The 21,897-nt window shown below is 44.7% G+C and overlaps 1 protein-coding gene across 1 annotated transcript in view; it reads left to right on the top strand.

The window, feature by feature from the left end:
- Nucleotides 1–21,897, top strand: part of DDAH1 (dimethylarginine dimethylaminohydrolase 1) — a 61,010-nt gene that overhangs the window by 34,294 nt on the left and 4,819 nt on the right. Inside the window, 5 exon segments of the mRNA XM_037404477.1 lie at nt 7,085–7,192; nt 8,367–8,397; nt 8,400–8,434; nt 9,015–9,134; nt 21,525–21,668. Of these exon segments, the coding sequence (XP_037260374.1) occupies nt 7,085–7,192; nt 8,367–8,397; nt 8,400–8,434; nt 9,015–9,134; nt 21,525–21,668 (438 nt within the window).

The following is a 21,897-nucleotide window of genomic DNA, read 5'->3' as shown; positions in this document are numbered from 1 at the left end:
TCCTGCTTGAGGACATGGCTTGAGGTACATACAGTACCTCTGTTCCTTCTGGGCCCTCCCGTGGCCTCAGTTGTTGAAAAATGGTTGAGGACAAGCCGTGCTGCATGTGTGTGTCTGGCTGAGCAGGGTGGAAGGAGCAGTGCGCCTGCCAGCAGAGCGTGGTGCCATCTGTGTGCTGGTGGGTGCTCCAGCACGACCACTGCAGCGCTGCGTGTCAGATGCCACAGTGCAACCGCCCCACCATTTGGGTAAGGACCTGGCCTTGGAGCTCCGTGTCAGCAGACAGCGGCAGGGTGGAATCAACTGAAACTCCCAAGAAGGGTTTTCTGGCTGTTGTGATGTAACACTTTTCCACATGTTGTGATGCACAGCCTAGTTTGAAGTCACGCTCGGATCACTCTGAGGGTCTGGCTGCCTCGGGAGTTGCATATCCACCCACGCCATCCAGAAGCGTGCTGCTGAGCAGCTGGCAATTTGCTTTAGGGCCAGGCTGCTGCCAGTCTTCACCTTCTTTCCCCTTCCCCAAAAAAAGGCAGTGGGATGGACAAAAAGGCCCTGTGTGGGTGGAAAGGGGGATTGATTGCCAAAGTAAACTGTGGTCAGTCAACTGGCAGGGGTGGGAATGGCTGGTACAGGGCGTCCTTACCAGGCTGTGCTGGTGGCTATTTGTGGGACAGAGCTGACCTTACTTGTCTTGCATTTAACATACTCTTAGAGTGTGATCTGCATCGAATAGCAGTGCTGGAGCATCTTGTTCTTCCAGTGCTTTCCTGTTAACCTCTGAAGAGCCGGTGCCCTTTCTGGTGTTAACACTGGGAGCAGGAGTCCGAAACTGCCACAACCCACATCCCACAAACTTCTGAACCTGTATACATGAGGGTGCATATCTGACTGACTTAAAGCAAGAAAACGACCAGTAGGGGGTTTTCTTCTCAAAAACCTCAAAGCTGTTACAGTGCTGCTTTGTTTTCCTTGAAGCCCCTGCAAGCCCAGAAGGGCAATGCTTATCATCAAGAGAAGGCAGACTTTCCCCATCTCCAAGTGGAGCAGACTTAGGCAAGAGCCTGGATCATGACCAAGACTGGTATCTGGTTTTGCAAAACTGAAGTCTACCCTTCCCTGACCCCAGATTTGTCCATCTCTATTTATAGCTTTACTTGGAGCCTTGCTGAAAAATGCATTATATATTGACAGTGGCACTTTGAACTCAGAGCTAATGGATACAGAAATAGTAATCTTGGAGATAACAATTTAACTTCTGCATGTGTTAAGTCTGACATTTGCTTTGCACAGCTATGAATGATAGCTTAAAACACAATGAAGTGGGGACTGAAAGCCAATAATTGTGATTTACCATGCCGGAGAAATTGGTGGTGGATGTAAAATTTCAGGAGATGGTACGGTAATAATGTCTCGGGCTGAGAGCCCTTTGTGTTAGGGCTGCAGTTGGTCTCCGGAGAACCGAGCTGTTGGCACTTAGAGCCGAGCTCTGCTGGTTTAGAAACCTCATTTAATCTCTGACTCATTGGATGGTCATCTTCTCTCTGAATCTCTCTGCGTCCTTTCATTCAAAACAGGTCTGCAGACACCTTCCCCATTTCACCAAGAGCTCAGAGGCGAAGGCAGATGGGTGATTGTGATCGTTAGGGGGTGCCTGGTTTGGTACCTTCCACAGCATCTGCCGAGCCCCAGCTGTGCCCCTGCCTGTGGGGCATTTGGGAGCTTTGGTGCCTTGTCCGTGGCCCCGCTGCCCAGCCCTGGCACCCCAGCGGAAGAGCTGCCCTGGTCTTGGCAGGGGAGAGCCCGTGACTTGCAAAATAATTTCCCTGTTCCTGCTGTCTTTTCAAAAAATAATTTCCTTTTTACTGTCAATATCATAAATCCCGTAATATGGTTAGTGCACAGAAGACCAGTAAATAATTTAGAAAGCAGCCTCTTAGAGTGCAGCAAACACTAATATAGAGAAGAAAAAAGTCCCCACACATCAGTTACAGTAATTGGTGGAAGGCACCAGTCTGGAGGGTAATGAGCTCCATTTTTAAAGCACGAGGAAATTAGATTCTTATAAATGTCAAATGCAGTTATTGTCCTCTTTCCTTGAAACAGAGCTGAGCTGGCTGGAGCCCATTGTCTCTGTCAGCTTTGCTGTGGATTAGACACATCCCATCTCACACCAGGAATGTGCTTATTAGAAAAAATATCGCTACACAGAGCATACAAGCTTTAACACTCAACCAAGGTACTAATGGGTACATGTACAATAAAACCCAATATCGTGTTACAAACCTTAAGCTGACCTGAAATGATATGATACAGAAATCTTAAAGGATGCAGGTGAGTTTTGTGTGCTACAATTCTGATTACCTGGGATTTTAGTTTTCAAATAAAGGAGATAGAGTGAGGGAAGGTGACTTTTCCTCTTGGCTACTTACCAAAAAAGCAAGCAGGAAGTCTTCTTCATAGTGAATATGCTTGTAATCAGGTCATGTACAAATACTTCGGTGTTTTACTGGTGTCTCCTGGGTAACTGTGGCTTTACAGAGGACTCTTTCCATCCACCTTTTTTCAGTTCTCTCCTGGAAAAAAAAAGCAAGAGGTGGTTATTTGTTCATACATCAAAGCTAGCTCTGTGAATTAGTCTTTTATTCGTTAGAAAAATCTCACCAGTATGTGTTAAGACTCCATGCTTCAGAAAAATGAAGTCAGTTGTTCGGGGAGGATAAAAGGTGAGGAGGATAGGGGGCTTTGTGAAATCAAACCGCTTTGCTGCATCCCTGTTTTTAACTTATTTGAGGATAACCATCACTTGTCCTTCCTCAGCAAGAGATTGTATCTTGTCTTCTTTCTGGGGTAGGAGCTCTGTTGGAAATTGGTACAATCCTTCCTGATAGGGGAGGGCTTAAGGATGGAGCCAAGCTCTCAATTCCCTTTTGCAGTGACGAGATGCAGACTCAAGCTACTTGTGTGGACTTCACCGTGTACTAACCTGAACTCTGAATGATGCAGTGTGCTGTTCCCAAGATGGTTGCGTGTCAGACATACTGTGGACATGCTGCGTTGGAGACCCTACTCAGGACTGCTGCAGGATGGGTTTAAAGATGATGTGGTGGGGTAATGTGAGTCTGTGCTATCCCACATGCAGGAAACTGCTATATGCAAAAGCAGATTGGCTGTTCATTTTTGGTTTTGTTTTTCAGGAATCCTGTGTTTGCAAGTTCTTTTTTCCAGTTGCCCTTTTAATAAGGTCACGTCTTCCCTCTGATCTTCTCCATCTCTATTTGTGCTCTTTTTTTCATTTCTGCTTCTACTGAATGAAGTTCCTGGTGTTGTCCATAGAAAACATACAGTAATTTGAGACTTCTGTTTTACCCAAGCAAGGGATATTGAAAGATATTCCTAGCATATGTCACCAGATGTGTGAACAGCACTTTCCAATTTAAACTTTAGGAATTTTTACTGGTTGCTTAAAACCCCTGCAAAACATTGAACTGTGGACTTGAATCCGTTAACACCCATCATGGGAAAAAGATCCAGCTATTTATGTGGCAGTAATTCTATTTATTTAAATTTGGTTTCGTAAGCTAAAATGAGCCCAACTGTTGGGGGGAAAAACATTTTGAGCATCTTATAAATACCTTCAAAGCCTGGAACAATCATGAAGCAAATTAAACTAGTTTTCTGTGATTTTTGGACAACTTCTAGTTCTGATAACTTTTCTTAATGTCTGTACTACAGCTGCATCAACCCCCATAAATTAAATAAAGAAACAATTCAAGGCATCTCTGATGTAGACTGGTGATTAAATGGTAATCAGCAGCTGCTGACTGAAACATACATATGACTCAAATCACAAATCCAAAGTCAGCATTTACCTTGCACTATTCTCATTAGCTAGACACTTTACTTAAATGGTACTCCAGTGCAAGTGTTATTAGTTGGCCATTTGGCCCAGGGATGCGATTCTGCTGCCTCCCTGCCTGCCTCTCCCCAGGAAGCTCTGTGGTGCCTTTGCTGACTGCCGTGGAGTCGCTTCTCAGGGCAGCGCAAGCATTTTGCACGGTTGCGAAGCTCCAGTAAAAAGTAGGTCCACCTTTGGGCTTTTGTACCCCTTAACATCCTACTCATAGCCAAGATGCCTGCTGCTTGCCTTCTCCCCTCAATCTTCCTCCTTCTGACCATTAAGTTTATTAAGCTGTTAACAGGCACAGATTTTCCAGCCAGCGTGCTTAGCTTGCTTGCGATGCTTGTTCCTGGCCCTGGTAGGTCTGCAGGCAGCCATGCAGCACAGGAGGTACCTTCACATCATCTTTGTAGGCTGTCCGGGTTTTACGCTTCTCTGCTTTCTCAGATGTTCCTCTGTGGTCCAGAGAAGCTTTTGGCTCTCCCAGCAGAAAGCAAGTTGAGTGGTCCTCTGCCACAGTAAGACCTGCAGCTCCGCTGGTGCTCCGGACTGGTTGGGGGCATGGTATCAGGGAGGAGGACAGGAGGGGTACAGGGTGCTTGGCAAGGGCAGCCCCTGGCTTGGCTTCCTCTCTGAGTCCAGACAGCTTCTGCTGGGAGCACCCGAGCAGCAGCACGTCTCCTGAAAGGGCTTTCCCTTCTTGGTGTTTTGGTTTTGGAAGCTGCTGGAGGTGTTGGATGAACCGGAGATAGGCAACCACACAACAGGTGGATGATCCTGTTTTTTTCCTGTGGTTTGGCCTTCTGCCTTGAATAACTCTATCTGATGTATATATTTATTTAGTGCAACTGCCTGTGGCTGGTGTATTTGTGTGTCAGGGTTTCCCGGTTGTGAGTTGGCTTGTCTGCTTCATGCTGGCACAGAACAGTGAGTCCATGTGATCTTGCATGGAGAACCTTATATAATGTCACAACCTTACTGCTCCATAGTAAGCAGTTGTTTTCTTCTCTGGGGTCTTATGGCTCTTAAGCACGTAGCACCTGCACGGTAAGAACCACTGGGCTTTGCAGGCAACAGAAATCATTCTGCTGTCAGCACACGGATGTTACAAAATGTTGCTGTGTCTGTACAATAGTCAGTTTTCCAATAATAACCCAGCTATTTCCCATTTATTTTTAAAATGCCATATGGGTCTAGTCCTCCTTATAAACCTGATCTTAAAGATCACCGGAGGTAGAGCAGCGAGACTGGGAAAGGTGAAGCCTTACTACTAAGCCTGGAGACTCTTGAGTGCCAGGTTTCAGCCTTAAGTCATTTTAGCATCAAGCGAAAGGTAGAGGAGTAAAAAGAAGCATTATCATTGTAAAGGGCATGCTGCAGGCTCGCTCCAATCTGTGTGCCAAAGACCTTCGATGGGATTTGTGTGGGGATGACAAGTCCTGTGGTCTCGGAAGCTTCTGGGTACAGTTCTCGCTTGCAGTGTCACGTGTCAGCATTCTCCAGGTGGCACAAAGACCTGCCTTCATCCCGCCCAACTTAAACTGAGGCACCTACTTTAACAGCATGCTTATCCAAGGGATTTTCTGTAAAGTGACTGGAGGGTGAGGATGTGCTAGAGAGAAAAAGGAATCTCCAGAGAGCAGATCAACCTTTGATAACATGATGCTTCCAAGTATGTTCTTTATAGACCTACCTCACCTGTCCCGGCAGCCCGTGGAGACCTGCTCTTGCCTTTTGGGACTGGGCTTTGGGGTTGAGGGGATCAGTCACAAATGCCACATGGCTGAGTCATGGAAAATGAGCAGGAAAAGGGGGCTTAGCTGGATCACACCTGCCCCCTCCCTTACTCCCTGAAGCCAGCACTGCTCCTAGGAAGGTATGTCAGCCAAAGCAAGCGCTGCTGCTGCTCTGAGGCTGCTGCGATGGGGGTGAAGGACTGGTCACCATCGTGTCTCCTTTCGCTACTGTGGCAGGTTTAGTTTGGCAGAGCCCAAGAGTAGGGCTGCTAGAGTTCCTTCTGTTGGTATGTGATGCTAGAAGACAAGTACCATGTCATCTTCCTGTGTTTGTTGTCACAATGCTTAATTTATCACATTAAATAAATAAATAAATAAATGACCTGTGGAACATGCAAAAATCAGAGCTAACAGGTTCTTGCTGCATCTTCCATGTTCATTAATACTTGCTGGGCACCTCTGGTTAACCACAGTGAGGAAGTTTCACCAAACATGAAGATGCTGCTGTGTGGGATTAGATTCAGGGGTTTCTGTGCATCAACTTGTATTTATATTGGCATTCTGCAAGCTGTAGCCATTTTGGTCAGCAGTTGGTTGCGTGTAGGTGCTTCTTTTTGCTTACAAGGCACCAAGACGATGGTGCTTGAACACAGCAAGTGTAAGTCCCTCTTATGGATGGCCGATGACATGAGCCTCTATAGAAACAGGTTCCGCTCTAGGCATCCTCAGCAGCCCTCACTGGGAAAGAGGAAGCCACTGAAGCTGCATTCCCCACTCCTGTTACGAGCCTCTTCCAGCACAAAATGGGCTCGGCAGCCCAGGCTCCGTGCCATGCGTGTGGTGCTCTGCAGCAGGCAGCCAGCTGCACAACAGGTAGTCCTGGAAGCTCCTGTAATTCTGTAGCAAGGTAGCTCAAAAATGCAAGGAGAGCTAGTGCTGAGTCAAGCTGCAAAACTATAAAGAAAATGAACATTTACTGATTTGGGGATTTTAGGTTTCTTTCCCCCTGACTGAAGAGGGGCTTGGGGCAGAGGCGGTAGAGCTCTGTCTTGGGTCTGAGCAGTGCGAAAGGAGAGAGCAGTGCTCCTGGTGGGGCTGCTTCCTGCGCACATCCAAGGGACAGGGTTTGCAAGAGGGGATATTGGGGCAGAGGGACTGGACTTAACGTGCGTTTTGGAGCCCTCGTCTGTCTCCCCTGGATGCTGTGTTGTTCCCGTGCAACGGCGAGAGCCCAATCTCTTCTGCTTGATGCCCTGTGCCCTCCGGAGCACAAAGGCCTCTGGAAGGACTTGGGGAACTGCAACAGGCAGGAACACAAAGGACCCTGCTGTCCATGTTGTTAAAAGCTCATTAAAGGACTTTAATTCTTGTTAACTCTGTGTATTTCTGGTAGTTTTTTAAAGTTTTTCAATGATACGTATTCCGTAAACAACTTTCTTTAAATCAGGTTGAAGCCATGAAGAGAGTACTAGAAAGTCTCAACCTCAATATAGTAGAGATGATAGATGAAAATGCAACCTTGGATGGTGGAGACGTCTTATTTACAGGTACAGTGGTATGAATTTTCTGTTCACATAGTCTGACTGCCTTGAAGACTGCATGTTACCTGTTGTCTGTGTAATAAAGTGTTGTTTGTGCAGTTTGTTAAATCAGCTGCTTACTAAATGTCAGAAAGGTAGCTGAGAGATGAATTTTCAATGCAGCCCTCAATGTCCCACCTAATGCCTTGAATAAATGAAGTAGCAGTACATGTAGTACAAAGAGTCGCACTGTGCATGCAAATTTTATTTTAGCTTGTAAAGTGCTAGTAAGAAAAAAGCTTTCAGTAGTCAATTGCCTGCAGTTGTTTCATTTTTCTTATTACAAGCGGCTACATTCACCAGACTGATTTTCAGGACTTGTAAAAGATTGATGCAGACGATTGTCACTAGTTCAATAATCAAAGAGTAAAAAAATGCATATGAGTTTATGAGAAAGTGGTGGTGTTGCGTGCCAGCATGTCATGGGCGATAGACAACTTATATGCTGGTTGACCTCAAAGATAGAGATACTGACTGTGTTTTTTGTGTCATTCAAACTATTAGGCATTTTCTCGCATCGGCTGCGCACACGCTTGCACCCTGCCTGTGCTGAATGAGCCGGGTTGTTTTGATCAGCATCACAGTAGACTGACCCGCTTGCCTTAGTTCACCAGGGGAAAGAAGAGCCTCAAAAGAGGCAGATGGGGAAGGGAGGCCTTTCTAAGGTGGTGCAGATCCAGCACTGATTTTCTCTGGAGCTGGCAGATGCTGGTGGCTGCAGAGCTGCCTTTGAGACCAGAGGAAATCTCAGAGGGAGAGGGAAATGGTCAATCAGTGCTGTACTAATCCAGCCCAGCTGTCTCTTTCCTGACTCAATGACCATTGCAGAGCTTTAGAAGAGGAAGCTGTTTATGCTCTGTGAATTGTGTCTTCCTGGAAAAAGATAATTGCTTTAAATTATCAGCTCACAATTGCAGGTTGCGTTCTTCTATGCTGAATTTTCAGTTTTGCTACTCAACTTGAGAAAAGGAAGAAAATTATATCTGAAAAATTACTTCAGAATGTCCTCTAAAGCTGGCCCTGTTTTAAAATGTGTATGTTTCTGATGAAGGAGCCTGAGGCAGGCTTAAAAAAAAACAAAAACCAAAAAAAACAAACCCAAAACAAAAGCTGTAATAGTTTTGCCCTTATATTTTTTCATTCCGGCAGAGAATTCTTTGTGGTCTTTCCAGGCGGACAAATAACGTGGTGCAGAAATTCTGGCTGACACATTTAAGGTTTGTAGATTCATCATGCCATAGGAAATACAAGCTATCATCCACTGAACCATTAGAAATTATACCGGCCGAGACATTTGTCATACTCAGTGCTTTATTAGGACTTACTTTTTTTTTAAAAGTGCAAGTTACAGAAAAGGTTCGAGCATCCTGTAAATTGCCAGATGCTGAAGTTGGCTTTGAAATGTGTTATTGCTTCGTTAAGTAACTTGGATGGTAGGAGGGCTGTTATTATTTGAGAGCATATCAACACTCACTTTCTTAATGTTCTCATGTGTCAGCAGCTGGTCCCTGTAGAGGTTTTATGTACGTACTGTTTAATTACGCTTTTTAATGTATTTCTTTACAGTTGCAACAATAGTAATATTTGAAACATGTTCTGGATTTTACTCCAGTGCACCAGACAAGACAAGCTGGTCCAGAGGGGTATGTCACACTGAAACAGTTGACACCGTGCCCTCGGATATGTTGCTATTGTTAATTTGCAGAGAGTAAATTTAATTACGGAATGTCTCAATATAGTTATGGAACTAGGACAAATTAAAAATATTCATAGCAACCATTCTTCACTCCCATACAGGATTATGCTGTCTCCACAGTCCCTGTTCATGATTCTTTGCATCTGAAGAGCTTTTGCAGCATGGCTGGACCAAACTTGATTGCTATCGGATCAAGTGAAGCTGCACAGAAAGCCCTGAAGGTAAAGCGCATAGGAAATTTTTCTAAACAACAAATTTGGGCTATTTGTTTTTAATATCTGCTCAAGGATGCTGGAATTTTAATAGATATATAGATCAATGAAAGAAGAAATCAGTACATCTCAGGGTCTCCTGTATGTGGAAACCATAAAGAACTTTTATATCAGGCAAGAGAACTGTGACATTAACTTAGCTTTAGCTATCTTCGGGAAATAAATGGATTATACAGGTTATTACTTACAGCTTTGTTGACTAAAAAGGTGATAGTAAGGAGGAAGGAGCTATCATCAGAGTGCTGGAGATACTTCAGATGTTGCCATGAGGAAACAGGGCTTTTAAAATTGCCAGAGGGGCAGTAAAAGTTTTATCATGAGGAAGAGGGCGGTCTGATCCCTGTTGCAAAGAGGACCTGTGTATGCATTTTACAGTGTAGGCTCTTGGGATAAAATCGATAAGTCACTCCAGCCGCAGGGATCAGAGCCCAGGACTCTCCATCCTTCCTTCCTCCATCACCTGGCTGCAAAGTCAGGTTCTTTCCTGGTCATGCTTTTTCCTCTGGTCCCGTGAGGGTCTGTCATAACAGCGTGGCTTCGACAGGAAGAAGGCAGAGTAGCCTCACCGCAGCCTGGCCAATTATTTCAATGTCTAAACGTTTTCCTTTGAAGTGGAATGTGTGAATTTGAACCCTCAGGCTAAGAAGCCTTGTGAATCTGGATCTTTCTTTGCTGGCAGACTTGCAAACTGGTAATCTGTTGTGTAGCAGGTCAGTCCTCAATGGGAAATGTTTATTGCTGCCGTGGTTTGCACTGGGCTCAGTAGCTTTCCTGCCTGTTGGGTGTGTTCAGAGCAAATCTACCAAATTAAGCTTTTTCAGAATGGGAGCACAGCAATACCTGAGGCCATGAATCTCATTATGCATATAGGCAAGGAGATGCTCACCCTAGAGATCAACATCTCTGCTCCTGCAGGGTAGTGCAGCTGCAGGCACTGATGCTTTGCAGCAGAAACTTTGGCTGGGGCACCAAGACAGCAAAGAGCAACTGAGACTTTACATGAAGTGAAGCTTGAGCAAGTTTGTCCCTCTTGATAAATTAGGACCTGCCATCCTGCACACTTTGGTTTGAGATGCAGGTAAGCCAGAGCATGTCTGAAAGCATTACAGCTAAGTGTCTTAAGCATTTTTATCAAGACTTACCTGCAAAGGTTAAACCAAAACTTAACTTTTCAGTGATGGCGGCAAGTCCTAAATTTTCAGCTTACAATTATCCTCATTCTTTTGCCGATAAATAAGAACCGAAGTGCAGGCTTTGCTCTTCAGCTTTGCAGAAGCCTCCTTGATGCAACGTGATCACTAATGCATGGAGGAAGCCAGCTGTGTGTCCCTTCCAATAAATGAGGAGTGGTGGAAGTAGTTGTGCTGTACTAGTGGAAAGCTCTCTGAAATCCACTCAGTTTATGCAACCTGACTTGTATCTCTAAAACTTGAATTATTTTTTAAGAACAGCACTACTATCGGTGCCTAAGGCTACTCATCTGAATCTGTGCCAGGCACAACATTTACAACAGAAATAGTATGTAACTCAGAAATCATCGTCCCCAGCCCCCAAAGAGCTTAGGAGCCCGTCCTGCATGTCTTGTACACCTCCTTGATTTCAGTAAGCTAGTGGTATTTACTACTTTTAAACATCCTTAAATATTTGCAAGATGGAGGCCTGAGAGACTTCTTGTCCTTACCGCCATGCTGCGGTACTACACTGCACATTAGCTTTTCAGATCTTACCTATTTTCCTCCTGAGCAATTTCCCAGCAGCATTGTTTTTGCCTTCAGAGCTCAGTGGAGACTTGTTGGTTTGGTTTTTTTCTTTTTTATCCTGTGACAGTCCATGATTTAAAATGTCTCAGTCTTCAGATACAATAAAACCAACATTTCAAATCTCAGAATCTCCTGGGCTGGACATGGAGGCCAGGAAAATGCAGTCCTGGCTGGCGCAGGCTTGCAGCCTGGCAGCAGTTAAGGGGATAGCACAGCAGCCCGATTGCTCCACCTGAGCTTTAGGGAGCTCTTAAACAAGAGGACAGTTCCTCAACTTCCCACATCGTTCGAAGTGGCTTTAAGTTTGCTCATTCGTTTGAACTAGCTGTCAAAGTCACTCTCATTAAAAATCACTACGTGAAGCTCTGGGAGCACATTCCCAGTTTATCACCCATGTGTTCTCCCCTGAGAAACTTAGGACAAATGCTTTTGCTTGTAAAGACAAGCCTGATGTTCCTGATGCTGTGAGATTGATTTAGTCTGGGATGGAAGGTGCCCTGCATCTTTCCCTGTGAAATATGCACTACCCAAACATTCAGGCTCAAATTTGAAATGCATCATGAGCAGCAGCCTGATGAAGTTTGCAGATATTCAAACAGCCCTACACTTGTACAGAGTGTTTATAAACATGAGCAAAATTAAAGTACAATACTGGTTGCTCAGAGCTGCAATTTGAACTTGAGCCAGGACTAATCTGAGAATTCATCAGTTTGATTAAGGCCTTTTGCACAGCTCTGCTAATCGTGTTGCAGTGCTTCAATTTAGCTATTGTAGCCAAAAGTATTTTTTGCATAAGCCGATTCAATGTTGCTGGTAACTAGCCGTCAAGTACAATACCCAGCATTAATCAAGGTACAGTAAAAAGCAGATACATTTTAGAAAAAGATAATCCAGCAGTCTTTACAGTTGGTGGATATCTTCTACAGAGGATGTCAGCTGTCAGTGTTCAGTGTGTTTCTCTTCATCTGACATCTAGCAGTGTGTTTTACACGTGTGTGATGGTCCTTTTTGCTCACACCCTGCCAGCTGCGGTTAGGGACTGTGGCCCGGAGCAGTGGGTTTGTGCTATAGCAGGTGCCTTCTCATGCTCGTAGTGAGCTGACAGGTTACATCAGGCAACCACATAGCAGTGAGAGCAACATATGAAGTTACCCAGAGTGTTTCTTGCTCAATGTATTGGATCCAACTCCACTGCCATCCTGGGGAACATGTAGCTGTTCCTCCAGGAGTCTAAATCTTCAGAGAAATTATTGGAAAACAAATAGATTAAAGCGTCCATCTTGGAAATTACGGAGTGGGCAGTGCTGCTTATCACTGGCTTCCTCTGACATGTGAATTCTTGCTTTTTGACCTCTGTGATTTCCTCGTATTTGTTCACTTGCCTCTGAAGAAAAACATTTCAGTTGGTAATCAGCTTCTTGCTGTCTTGTGGAGATGCAGTTGCGAGAAGATCTCTGAGGCACTGATACTCAGAATTAAAAGCTGCTCCCTGGATTTTCACACAGATCAGCTGAGCTATAGCAGTGCTGTTAACTGTTCCTTTCGTTCCCCATCGCAGTCTGTGTGGCAGTACGGTCCCCTGAGCTTCTACTGAGTCATATGGCTGGCACAGCCCAGCATGCCACGCCTTCATTGTGATAGCTTGTTATTTCAAACCTCTTCTTTGTTGATGCCATTTTCCATGTCTGGAAATGCGATCATACAAGCAAGATGATCAATCTGTCTTTCACCACCTCTGGAAGTTGAGTCATTTTCATTTTGTAGCATGTCTTGTTAGGCAACAAGTGAACTGCTATGTCATACTATGCTAACATGTTATATTTGAAATAGGATTTATCTTCCTACTAATAATCTTGTTTGAAAGAGAATTTTTTCTTGATTGTTCTTACTAGTGCAACTCGTGTATCCTTAAAATACTTAAAAAATAGAAAAAGAAATTGCATCTGATGCTCATGTATAGCAGAGTGCAATTGATTGAGTTGAGTGCGGTGTGTGTAATGCAAAGCACTGCAAGTGAGCTAGGAAATGAGCACACAGAGTTTAGGATTATAGAGCACATGCTAGAAGCAGATAATAAATCAGAAGTGACATTTTAACCGTGAAATCCTCTTCAGGCTCTGGCAAGTATAGAATATTTATTTGGGCTGCAGCTGAAAAGTGGTACTCGAGGAAACGGTGAGAGAGACAAATTAACTGCAGAAAGCACCAGGGCCTGTAGTGGCTATCACGTCTGAAATTTTAACTTTCCTCCACTGTTTTCAGCACGCATTTAATTCCTTCTTGTAGTTAAACCTGTTCATAATTCCTTAGGTGTAATTCCATGGTTGAACATTGGCTGTGGCTGTTGAGCCTTCAAAGCCTGGGGGTTTTTTTCTGTTACCTCAGTGAGGCCAGGATTTCCTCCAAATGTGTCACCTTTGGGCTCTGATCCTGCATGGCTGCAGTCGCTGACCTTTACTGTGTGTGTGAACGAGGATGAATTTGGGCTGTGCTGGTGCCGGCGCAGGGAGGTGACAGGGCAGTGCTGCAGGCAAACACTCTGCACTGCTTTTTCCATGAGGGACACAGCCCTGGGGTCTTGCTGGGTCAGCAGGAGAGCAGGTACTGGCCCGGGATGTAATCCAGGTCAGGTTCCAGAACCAAAGGCAAACACTAGGCAACATGACAATGGGAACCATGATACAGCATCTGTTACACACGCCTTTCTGCACTGTCTCCCTCTATACTAAATCCTGAAACGCCGCATTTCTGTCCTTCGACTGTTTGTGTTGGTTGGTACAGAGGACAGATCCCCGCTGCTTCCTGTGATGAGTGAAGACTTGGACAGCAGCAGATGGCGGACACAGTCCTTGGTTTAAGCAGCTTTGTCTATGGTCAAAGCATTCTCTGTCAGCCCATGGGTAACTTGCTAGCAATCCCAAAGGGTCTGAGGGTTACACGTGTTCCCAGCTTTGGCAAGCTCAACTATTCCCTTGCGAGCAGTACGTTTTGTATTTGTAGCAAGTGCCTGCTAATGAAGTTGTTCTCTCACCTGTTGGGAAATGAGGTTGTCCTTTGGGTAGACTCTTGATATTGGGCACTCTCCAAAGGACTAGCCCCAGGGTCTCCCCACGGAACTGGTAGAGAAAGCCTTGGTGTGAACCTGCTGATGGATCTCGGAAGGGAGTAGAGGACCTGGAAGGAAGGTAGGAAATCCGGCATAGTACCTAGGGGTGAGGGCTGCAATGTGGAGAGCACTCATCCCACCATATGGCCTGAGCTTAATCTCTGTGGCCAGCTGTGTCTGGGGTGTTCCTTCTGAGATCAGGGATAATGGAGTTGCATGTGATGCGTCTGGGTTTTCAGTTGGTCATTTCAGAGAACGGATGCTAATTACAGAGGCAGCGTGTTCATGGCACATGTCAGGGCTGAGTGGCTTTGCCAGATGGGGTGCGAGGCAGAGCAGGTAATGTTCATGCCCCCTGGACAGACCTGCCCCAGCAGGATGTGGAGCAGTGGTGACATCTGCACTTCTGAGCTTGTTCTTAGCATCGCAGGCTCTGACCTCATTAGTCGATGCTATTTCATTATGGTCAGGAGTGTAACAGAATATATACAGTAGCGCAATACCATGACTTCAGCAAATACTTTTTTCTTTCCCCCTCTGCTTTCAGTAAAAGGTTGGACATGATTGCTCTGCCTTGTTCTTGACACTCCAGTATCTTCTATTGGGAGTGGAGCTGCTCATTCATTCCCTGAATTATTTCCTGAAGGATGCTATTGCAAACACAGCTGTTTTGACAGAGGTCAAGGGAGGCTTATTGAAACTACATCATAAGGATAAAACAGAAAGGAGTCTCTTTTGGGCAGTTAGGCCCTTGGTATCCAAAGCGGTGGATATGATCAGAGCAGTGCTTTTAAAGACTTGGGCGCAAGGAGTTGTTCTAGCATTAGCATTTTCCCCTGTCCCTGTGATTCAATGCCCTTTGTTCTTATTCCATCTTGTATAACTGAAGTCTCTGCAGCGTGCCAGCTTTAAAAAGCTGGGTACTGTTTCCTGCATTAGAGCAGGGTTGTAGTGCCTGCACAAAGCTGAGGGCTTCCCAGCTCTGCCACAGAAGTGCCTTCAGAACAGGCATCTAAGGGAAAACTTCATGTATCTGGTGTTCTTAGAAAGCAGTCCCTACCCTTGTGCTGCATGGAAAGGCTCAGCTAAATCTGCTCTTCCTATTGTCTGTAGTGTCTGTCTTTTCTAGTAATGCACAAGTTTGCATGAAATCATTATCTCCTCTTCCTTAAGAATTAATCATTTGTGCCTCTGCTTATTCCCCACATGAAGTCATAAGCCTCTGTTTACGATATCACAATGGGTTGCTGTGGAAATGATTATTAATATTAATAACCCAGAGGATGACATCAGGTAGGGAATTAACAGAAAGGTGCAGATGAATGCTGACTTTTCTGTAATGCAGCAACAAAGAAAGGTTAGTAAAATCCATAGTGAAATTGCCCCTAAAAATAAAAATTTAAAAAATGAGGCTTTGCTGCTGTTAGCCTTATAGATAGGAAAATCAGTCAATTTATAAAATTCTGTGTACTTTTCTTTAGCTTCTTCTGATTTTCCATTACTTTATGAATTAGGAGTGTACAGCATCTCAGAAGACACAGAACTTCACTGATTACTGGATGACGTACTACTACAAAAAGGCAACCAGTTGTGTTTCTCTTTAATTAAAAGTTAGATGTTATAATAAACCTCCTGTGCTTAACAGAGTGTCAGTGCTGTTAAATTTGCATATATGCAGAAGAATCTAGTCTTTTGGAAGATACAGACTCAAAAGTATGTGTTTATAGAACAGAGACTGGTCTATTAGTCTATTTTATTACATTTATTTAAAGGACGAGGAGAATATCCCTTGCCATACAGACTTGTCATCACCAGTAAACCTTCAGCCACAGGAGCTGGGTCAGAGCTGACTGAGACGATGTCATTTGACTTGCGTAAATGGGGACTCATGTTTCTAATTCCTTTGCTGCTTTTTTTCCTTGACTATTCTCTCTCTGGGTTCCTGTTCCAAAAGACAGGATGTTTGTCCTCTCTCCTTCTTGACTGAAAGCAACAACACGCATAAGCCACTTCCTTTTCCCCTTCTCAGGTTGCGATTTCCCATTGCAGCAGTCCTTGTGCAGAGCTGGCAGGCAGGTGACAGACAGCATGGCCGTGACACAAGGTGGTGCAGAGCAGCACAGGTGCGCACGTGAAGGGTACATGGTTCCCATCACATCTGTGGTGATGCAAAAAATTCCTGCGCCAGGAAAAGCCGAGGAACAGGGTGGGAGAGGTTGCTTAAAGAACTCTGCCTTCTGGAAAAGATGACTGCGAGGGTGCAGCAGGGAGGAAAAGCCCGAAGCCCAGCTGCTAAGAGTGTGGGTGGTAGGTGGAAATTAAAGTAACATTCTAGCTGTATACGGGCTAAGAAATTTGGCATATTGACCATGCAGACTGGGGCATTGCTGTTTCAAATAGATCTCAAATGCAGCTTGCATCCATCGAGATCATTTCGCTGTGATTTATGCTGCCCAGAGTGGCTGTCTTGTCCCCGGCGTACTGAGTCTGCCCCGCTGTTGTCTCTCCTGTTTGTCTGTATTTCAGGGGTCAGGTCACGCTCCTGATGGATCTTGACATTCAGATCAAAAAAAAGCAAGATAGCTGGCTTTTCCAGCTCTGTTTTCCTGTCCCCTCTGATCAGCCTGGCTAGCTGTTTGTGGGCACTGTTGGCACTTTGCATTTCAAGTAAACTCTGAGAAGCTGTTGAGTAGCGTGGTTTGCACGGCAGGCTGAGTCCCTGTAACCCAGACGCGTGGCACCGTGGCATAGCTCGCCAGCCCCACTTTGTTCTGCACTTGTTGCGTTGAACCCTAAGGCTGCTGCTTTCTCTCTCCAGTGCCGACTGTTTCTCCAAATATGAAGAAGCAAGGAAGGAACTTAATAGAGACAGGGCAATAAAGCAGTGAATGAGATGTTGGCTGTTGTGTGCACTTTGCGTGCACAATCCCTTCGTTCCAAAAAAGGTAGAGTCAAGCTGAAAAGACTTTAAAAAGTGCAGTAAGGATGGACAGATACCTGGAATAGCTTGCCTAAGAGGTAAACTCAGCAAAATACAATTGTAACCTGAGAAAGAGACAATAAAGGCGGGATCACAGGTGCCTATAAAATCAGGAATGATGTGGAAAAGGCAACCGGGGATCAATTGTTTGCAGTCTCTTCTGGTGCAAGGATCAGGGAAGCTCTAAAGGCAAATGGCAAGTTCAGAAAAGATAGGAAAAGCAATGCTTCCTCACACAGTTTCTGTCTGAACTCTGAAGCTACCTTGCTACAGCTTCAAAAGTAAACTGGGCAGACTCCTCGGGCAGTGCTGTAGCTGGTATTGCTCTGTGTGACAGCTGATAAGTTGAGGTTCCGAGGAACCACACACCAAATCTCGATAGCCTGTAGTGCCTGTCTTAGGATCCAGAAGTGGGATATCGTCACCTCTCACATGGGGCTGGAAACCCCCATCACACAGCACTAAAAAAGCAGCTCTTCCAGGTTCTGCAAGCATTGAAAATTGGCAGGTTTGGTAATCGGCAATATTTTCCAGGTAGCATGCAACAATTTATCTTTCTCGGTCCTCCCTCCATATGGAAATGTACTGGGCAGGTACCTGTCCTCATCTTTTGCCTTAAGTGTATAAGGGCATAAGCTTGACATTCCTGGACAAGTGGTCCTTCCTTCAAGCAGAAGAGAAACGTGCTGTCCTTCCAAACTCTCGGCCAGCCTGGTGGGATGTGGCTGCATATTGCTGAGGTATTCTTCTCATCGGTGTTAGTTGCCCTGCCACACAGCAATACTTAATTTTCATCATCGTAGGAAAAAATCTTGATGTAGTTTAATCCTCTCTCACAACTTTAGATCTCTTGGATTAAAATATTCCAATTTGCTCTGTACCCCAGGTCAAACATTACTTAAGCATCAGTGTAAAACAGGCCAAACTTTTAACATGCTTGTAAAGAAGGGAAATAAATGGGATGGAAAAAATACCTTAAATAGTTTTAAGTGAATGTTTTTCTTTTAAGAATACTGTGACTTGAAGGATTTAGGAAAGGATGGCTGAAATCTGGTGGGGGAATGATCCCATGTGTGTAGGGTTAGGTGCATTTTCTTGGGCTTAAGTTTGGTATTTCTTTGAGATGTTGGGGGTCGGGGGTGCAGGGGCTCATCAAAACCAAAATCAGACCTTGAATATCTGCGCTTCTTGCTTCTCCATCAACATGACACAGGCATCTTTAAGTGCAGCGTTCATTGCCGTGTTAGCAAGAGGAGCATTCGCTGTATGTTTGGTTTTGCTTGTGTTGGAGATAGAAGGGCATGTTGCAGGTGTGGTGGGTTTGGTCGCTGTCTGCCCCACAGGAGTCTGGATGCGAGTGGGTCCCAGATGGCAGCGTGGCTCAGACTGGGGCCTTCTGCATGGAGGGGGAAAATTTGTAACTAGGCTTGGCCTGTTTTAAAAGTGCATGTGGTCATCTTAACTCTGTCAGTGATAATAGGCCCTAAATGCGTATGCATTTTTCCTTCATGCATAATGCTGCTTCATATTTAGGATTATTTAGCTTATCCATTACCTCAGTTGTCTGAGGACACACTGTAAAAAAAGTATAGAAAAGGCATTTTAGGCTATGTGAATGACTTCAACATAAGGAAAGCATGACTAAGGGCTGAGAGAATGCGCTATGAAAATTACCCTCTTCAGGCTGAAGAAAATTCCCAGAAAAACTAAGCATGTGGGAAATGCCTGGCTCTTAACGTAGCTGGTCATACAATGTTTGTGGGCAGAAAGCCAGCCCTCCGCAGATACATTGTGTGAGCCCCATAGTCTTTGTAAACTTGTGATTTCCAAAAAAAAAAAAAAAAAAATGGTTTTGGGGTGTATCTGGTGGAAAATACAATCAAAAGACCTTGCTTTTTATCTCCTTCTTTGCCCTGGAGTCCCATCTGGCCAGGCACATGTGCTGAATGACTTTACATAATAGAAATATAGAAAACCCCACAGGTCTTTAAAATAACCTGATTGCATCGTGTGGTGCATTGCTGCTGCATCCAGAGCCTCCCTGTGGGGCAGGTCGGGGCTGGTACTGCCTAGGCACTCTCTGAAGAAAGTAGTTTTTGAAACTGTACTTCAACACGCAGGCATAGTTGTAACAGCAATGAAAGCTTGCAAATACGATTTCCTTCTTATTTTAAGAGCTGAGGAAGAGAGTGAAACCTCCAGTTACTAATAAATGCTGTCTTGTGGTGGTGTTCAAGCTCTCTGAGATCCTGTTCCCACTGGTGCAGCTGTGTACTCAAAACTCCCATGCTGCTTCATCTCACTTCTCCCCTTTTTTCCCATTTGTTTCTGAATTAGTTCAGCCATCACTTCTGTGCTTTTTAATCTTGAAAACAATCCTCCTAATGTGCCCTTGCCATCATCTCCCAGGCTCCCCGAAGCTGGCTCCTGAGGCACAGCCGGAGCCCTGCCGCTTGTTCTTCATTTTTGCTTGTGGCTGCTGTTCTCGCTTCACCATTTTGCAGAGGCAAATGAACGGGAGTTACATGTGTACCCTTCTGCTTAAGAGTTCATTTGTAATTTTGTATGGAAGTGTTTCACAGTGATTGACGATATGTTTCTGATGAGGTGTTCCTAAAGAAACCCTACAGTATCGGGATTCTGTTTCCAAGAAGGACTGGAGAAAGCATAACTCTGTGGGAGCTGAGTGAAATTCAGGCATGGTGGCTTTTCCTTTACTGATACGCATGTTTTAGTGCAGATTTAATAAATAGGTTTCCTTATTCGAGACTTAAAAAGATTATGCAGGGAAGAAAAGAGAAGCTGCCGGTAGAGGGACGTGTCTGTTGGCTCTGCTTACCAGGACGAAGTTGCACTGGTGCAGCCGTGTCACCTGCTGCTAGATGTCTGCAGTATCGAGGAAAGCATAATAGAAAATACCTCTTGGCAACATAAGAAACAAAACTAAAAATAGGAAAGCCAACCATGGTAAGCACAGTAACAAAAATACATCCGGTGAAGTAAAGGTGCAAGGATTTTTCCCCAGAAAAATATTAACCTTTTATGGAGGTAAATTTGACCTTGGGAACTCGGGAAAGTTTCATAACTTCTGAAGGAACAAGAAGTGGCAATCTGATAACACTTCTCAAGAATGCATGGCATTCTTTGTTGTGAGTTTCATGTTCTCCGCGGGATGTGGATGACTCAGGCTACAACATAAAAAATGTATCCAGACCTATGAAAGAATTACTTGCTGTAGGTGTGTGCAAGCATGAATTGCTTTGTTGCTTCCAAATATGTTGGAGATCCTCATTGTAGTTCAGTTGTATATAGTATTTTTCTTTATGAATGAGTAGTAGTACAAATGAATGAATTTGCAAATAATTTAACAATCAGCTTTAACTGTGCCTGAAATTAAAGCCTGCTCTCTGCTATGCGATGTAAATCGGTGGGGGTTCCCTGAGAAGGGAATTCAGTTGAAAAAAATGGTTAACAGAATACCTGTTTATTTTTAAGGCAATACTAGTGTGAGTGTTTTGAAACTGACAATAAGCCTTTTCTTTCTGTTTGCAATGTATGTGGGAACATAGCAGGGCTATGAGAGAGAGAGAGAAAGAAACCAAAACACTTGCGTTTGCTTAGGGTTTTGGAGGGACCAAAGTTTTTGACGTTGAACTTCGTTCACTTCTGTGTTATTCTTGGTCTTTGTCAGAGTGAAGCTGATGTAAAGCTGGAACAGTACAATGGGGAGTCGAGCATCTCGTCTCCAGGCTTTTCCCATCCTTATTAAAAAGTTGAGTCTGATCCAAACCACGGGATCTCATGCTTCTCATGTGCTGAGAGTCTCTGCCTCTGAAATTCCAGCCAGGATCCAAATTTGTGTATGAGCCCTATATTTATAAACCAAACCTCTGAAACCCACTAGCTCTGCTGTTCTGAGGAGGTTATTGTGTTGTCCCCTTGGGAACGAGGATTAGCGCAGACGTGCCTCCTCGCTCCTCGGCACAGGTGCTTAGTGAAAGAGTAACTGCTTGGAAAGCAGAAAGGAGGTTCTTGAAAAGAATTAGGATTGGGCTTATATCCAAGCTGTGAACTGTTCCTGTCCTGTTTGTGTTAATTCAGGCTCATTTTATAAATATTGAATGATGGCTGCTTTTTTTTGAAGGTGCTGAGCACCTATAGTTTCCATCAATGTGAGCAGGAGTTTTTGCATACTCAATGTGCATTCCTTGAGGAAAAGACCCCACGGAGGATGCTTACTGAGTGCTCTGCTTAATCCTGCTGCTTGCAGGAGCCATTTCACAAAGGTTTTCTACTGCTCATTTCAGTTAGGGTTTGTAGATTCTTCCTCGAAGGGCAGAGATGAAAAGAGATCTCCTTACTTGCTGCATAGCAAAATGGCCCTTGGCTGACTTGGCAATCACAGTTAGGTATTTTTTAAAAGCTCTGTTCTCCCATTTGTTTGGGGCTGCTAATGTGTTTGGTCTAAGTAGCTGTGCTTTGTCTCCTGGCAGACCATGCAACAGATGAGCGACCACCGCTACGACAAGCTGACAGTGCCCGACGATGCTGCGGCAAACTGCATCTACTTAAACATTCCCAGCAAAGGCCACGTCCTGCTGCACCGAGCCCCCGAGGAGTACCCAGAGAGTGCAAAGGTGAGAGCTGTGCTGAGGGTGGCAGGGAGACCCCCGGTGTCCCAACCTGGTCGGGAAGTTGGTGGGAATTGAAACCAGGTGCTTTCCAGAATGGGCTGTTGTATTTCCATCATGGAAATATCAGATGGCAAAATACGGGAGGCCTGGGCTCTGTCTTTGTCTCCGCTAATCTAATTACTTTGTCTCTTGTGCCCCTGGTGCTTCTTCTGTGTAAATGGATGTAGCAACC

The sequence above is a fragment of the Falco rusticolus genome, chromosome 11, assembly GCF_015220075.1.
Source record: "Falco rusticolus isolate bFalRus1 chromosome 11, bFalRus1.pri, whole genome shotgun sequence".
NCBI lineage: Eukaryota > Metazoa > Chordata > Aves > Falconiformes > Falconidae > Falco > Falco rusticolus.
Note: the sequence above shows the minus strand (reverse complement) of the source record. Positions and strands in the feature narration are given on the sequence as shown.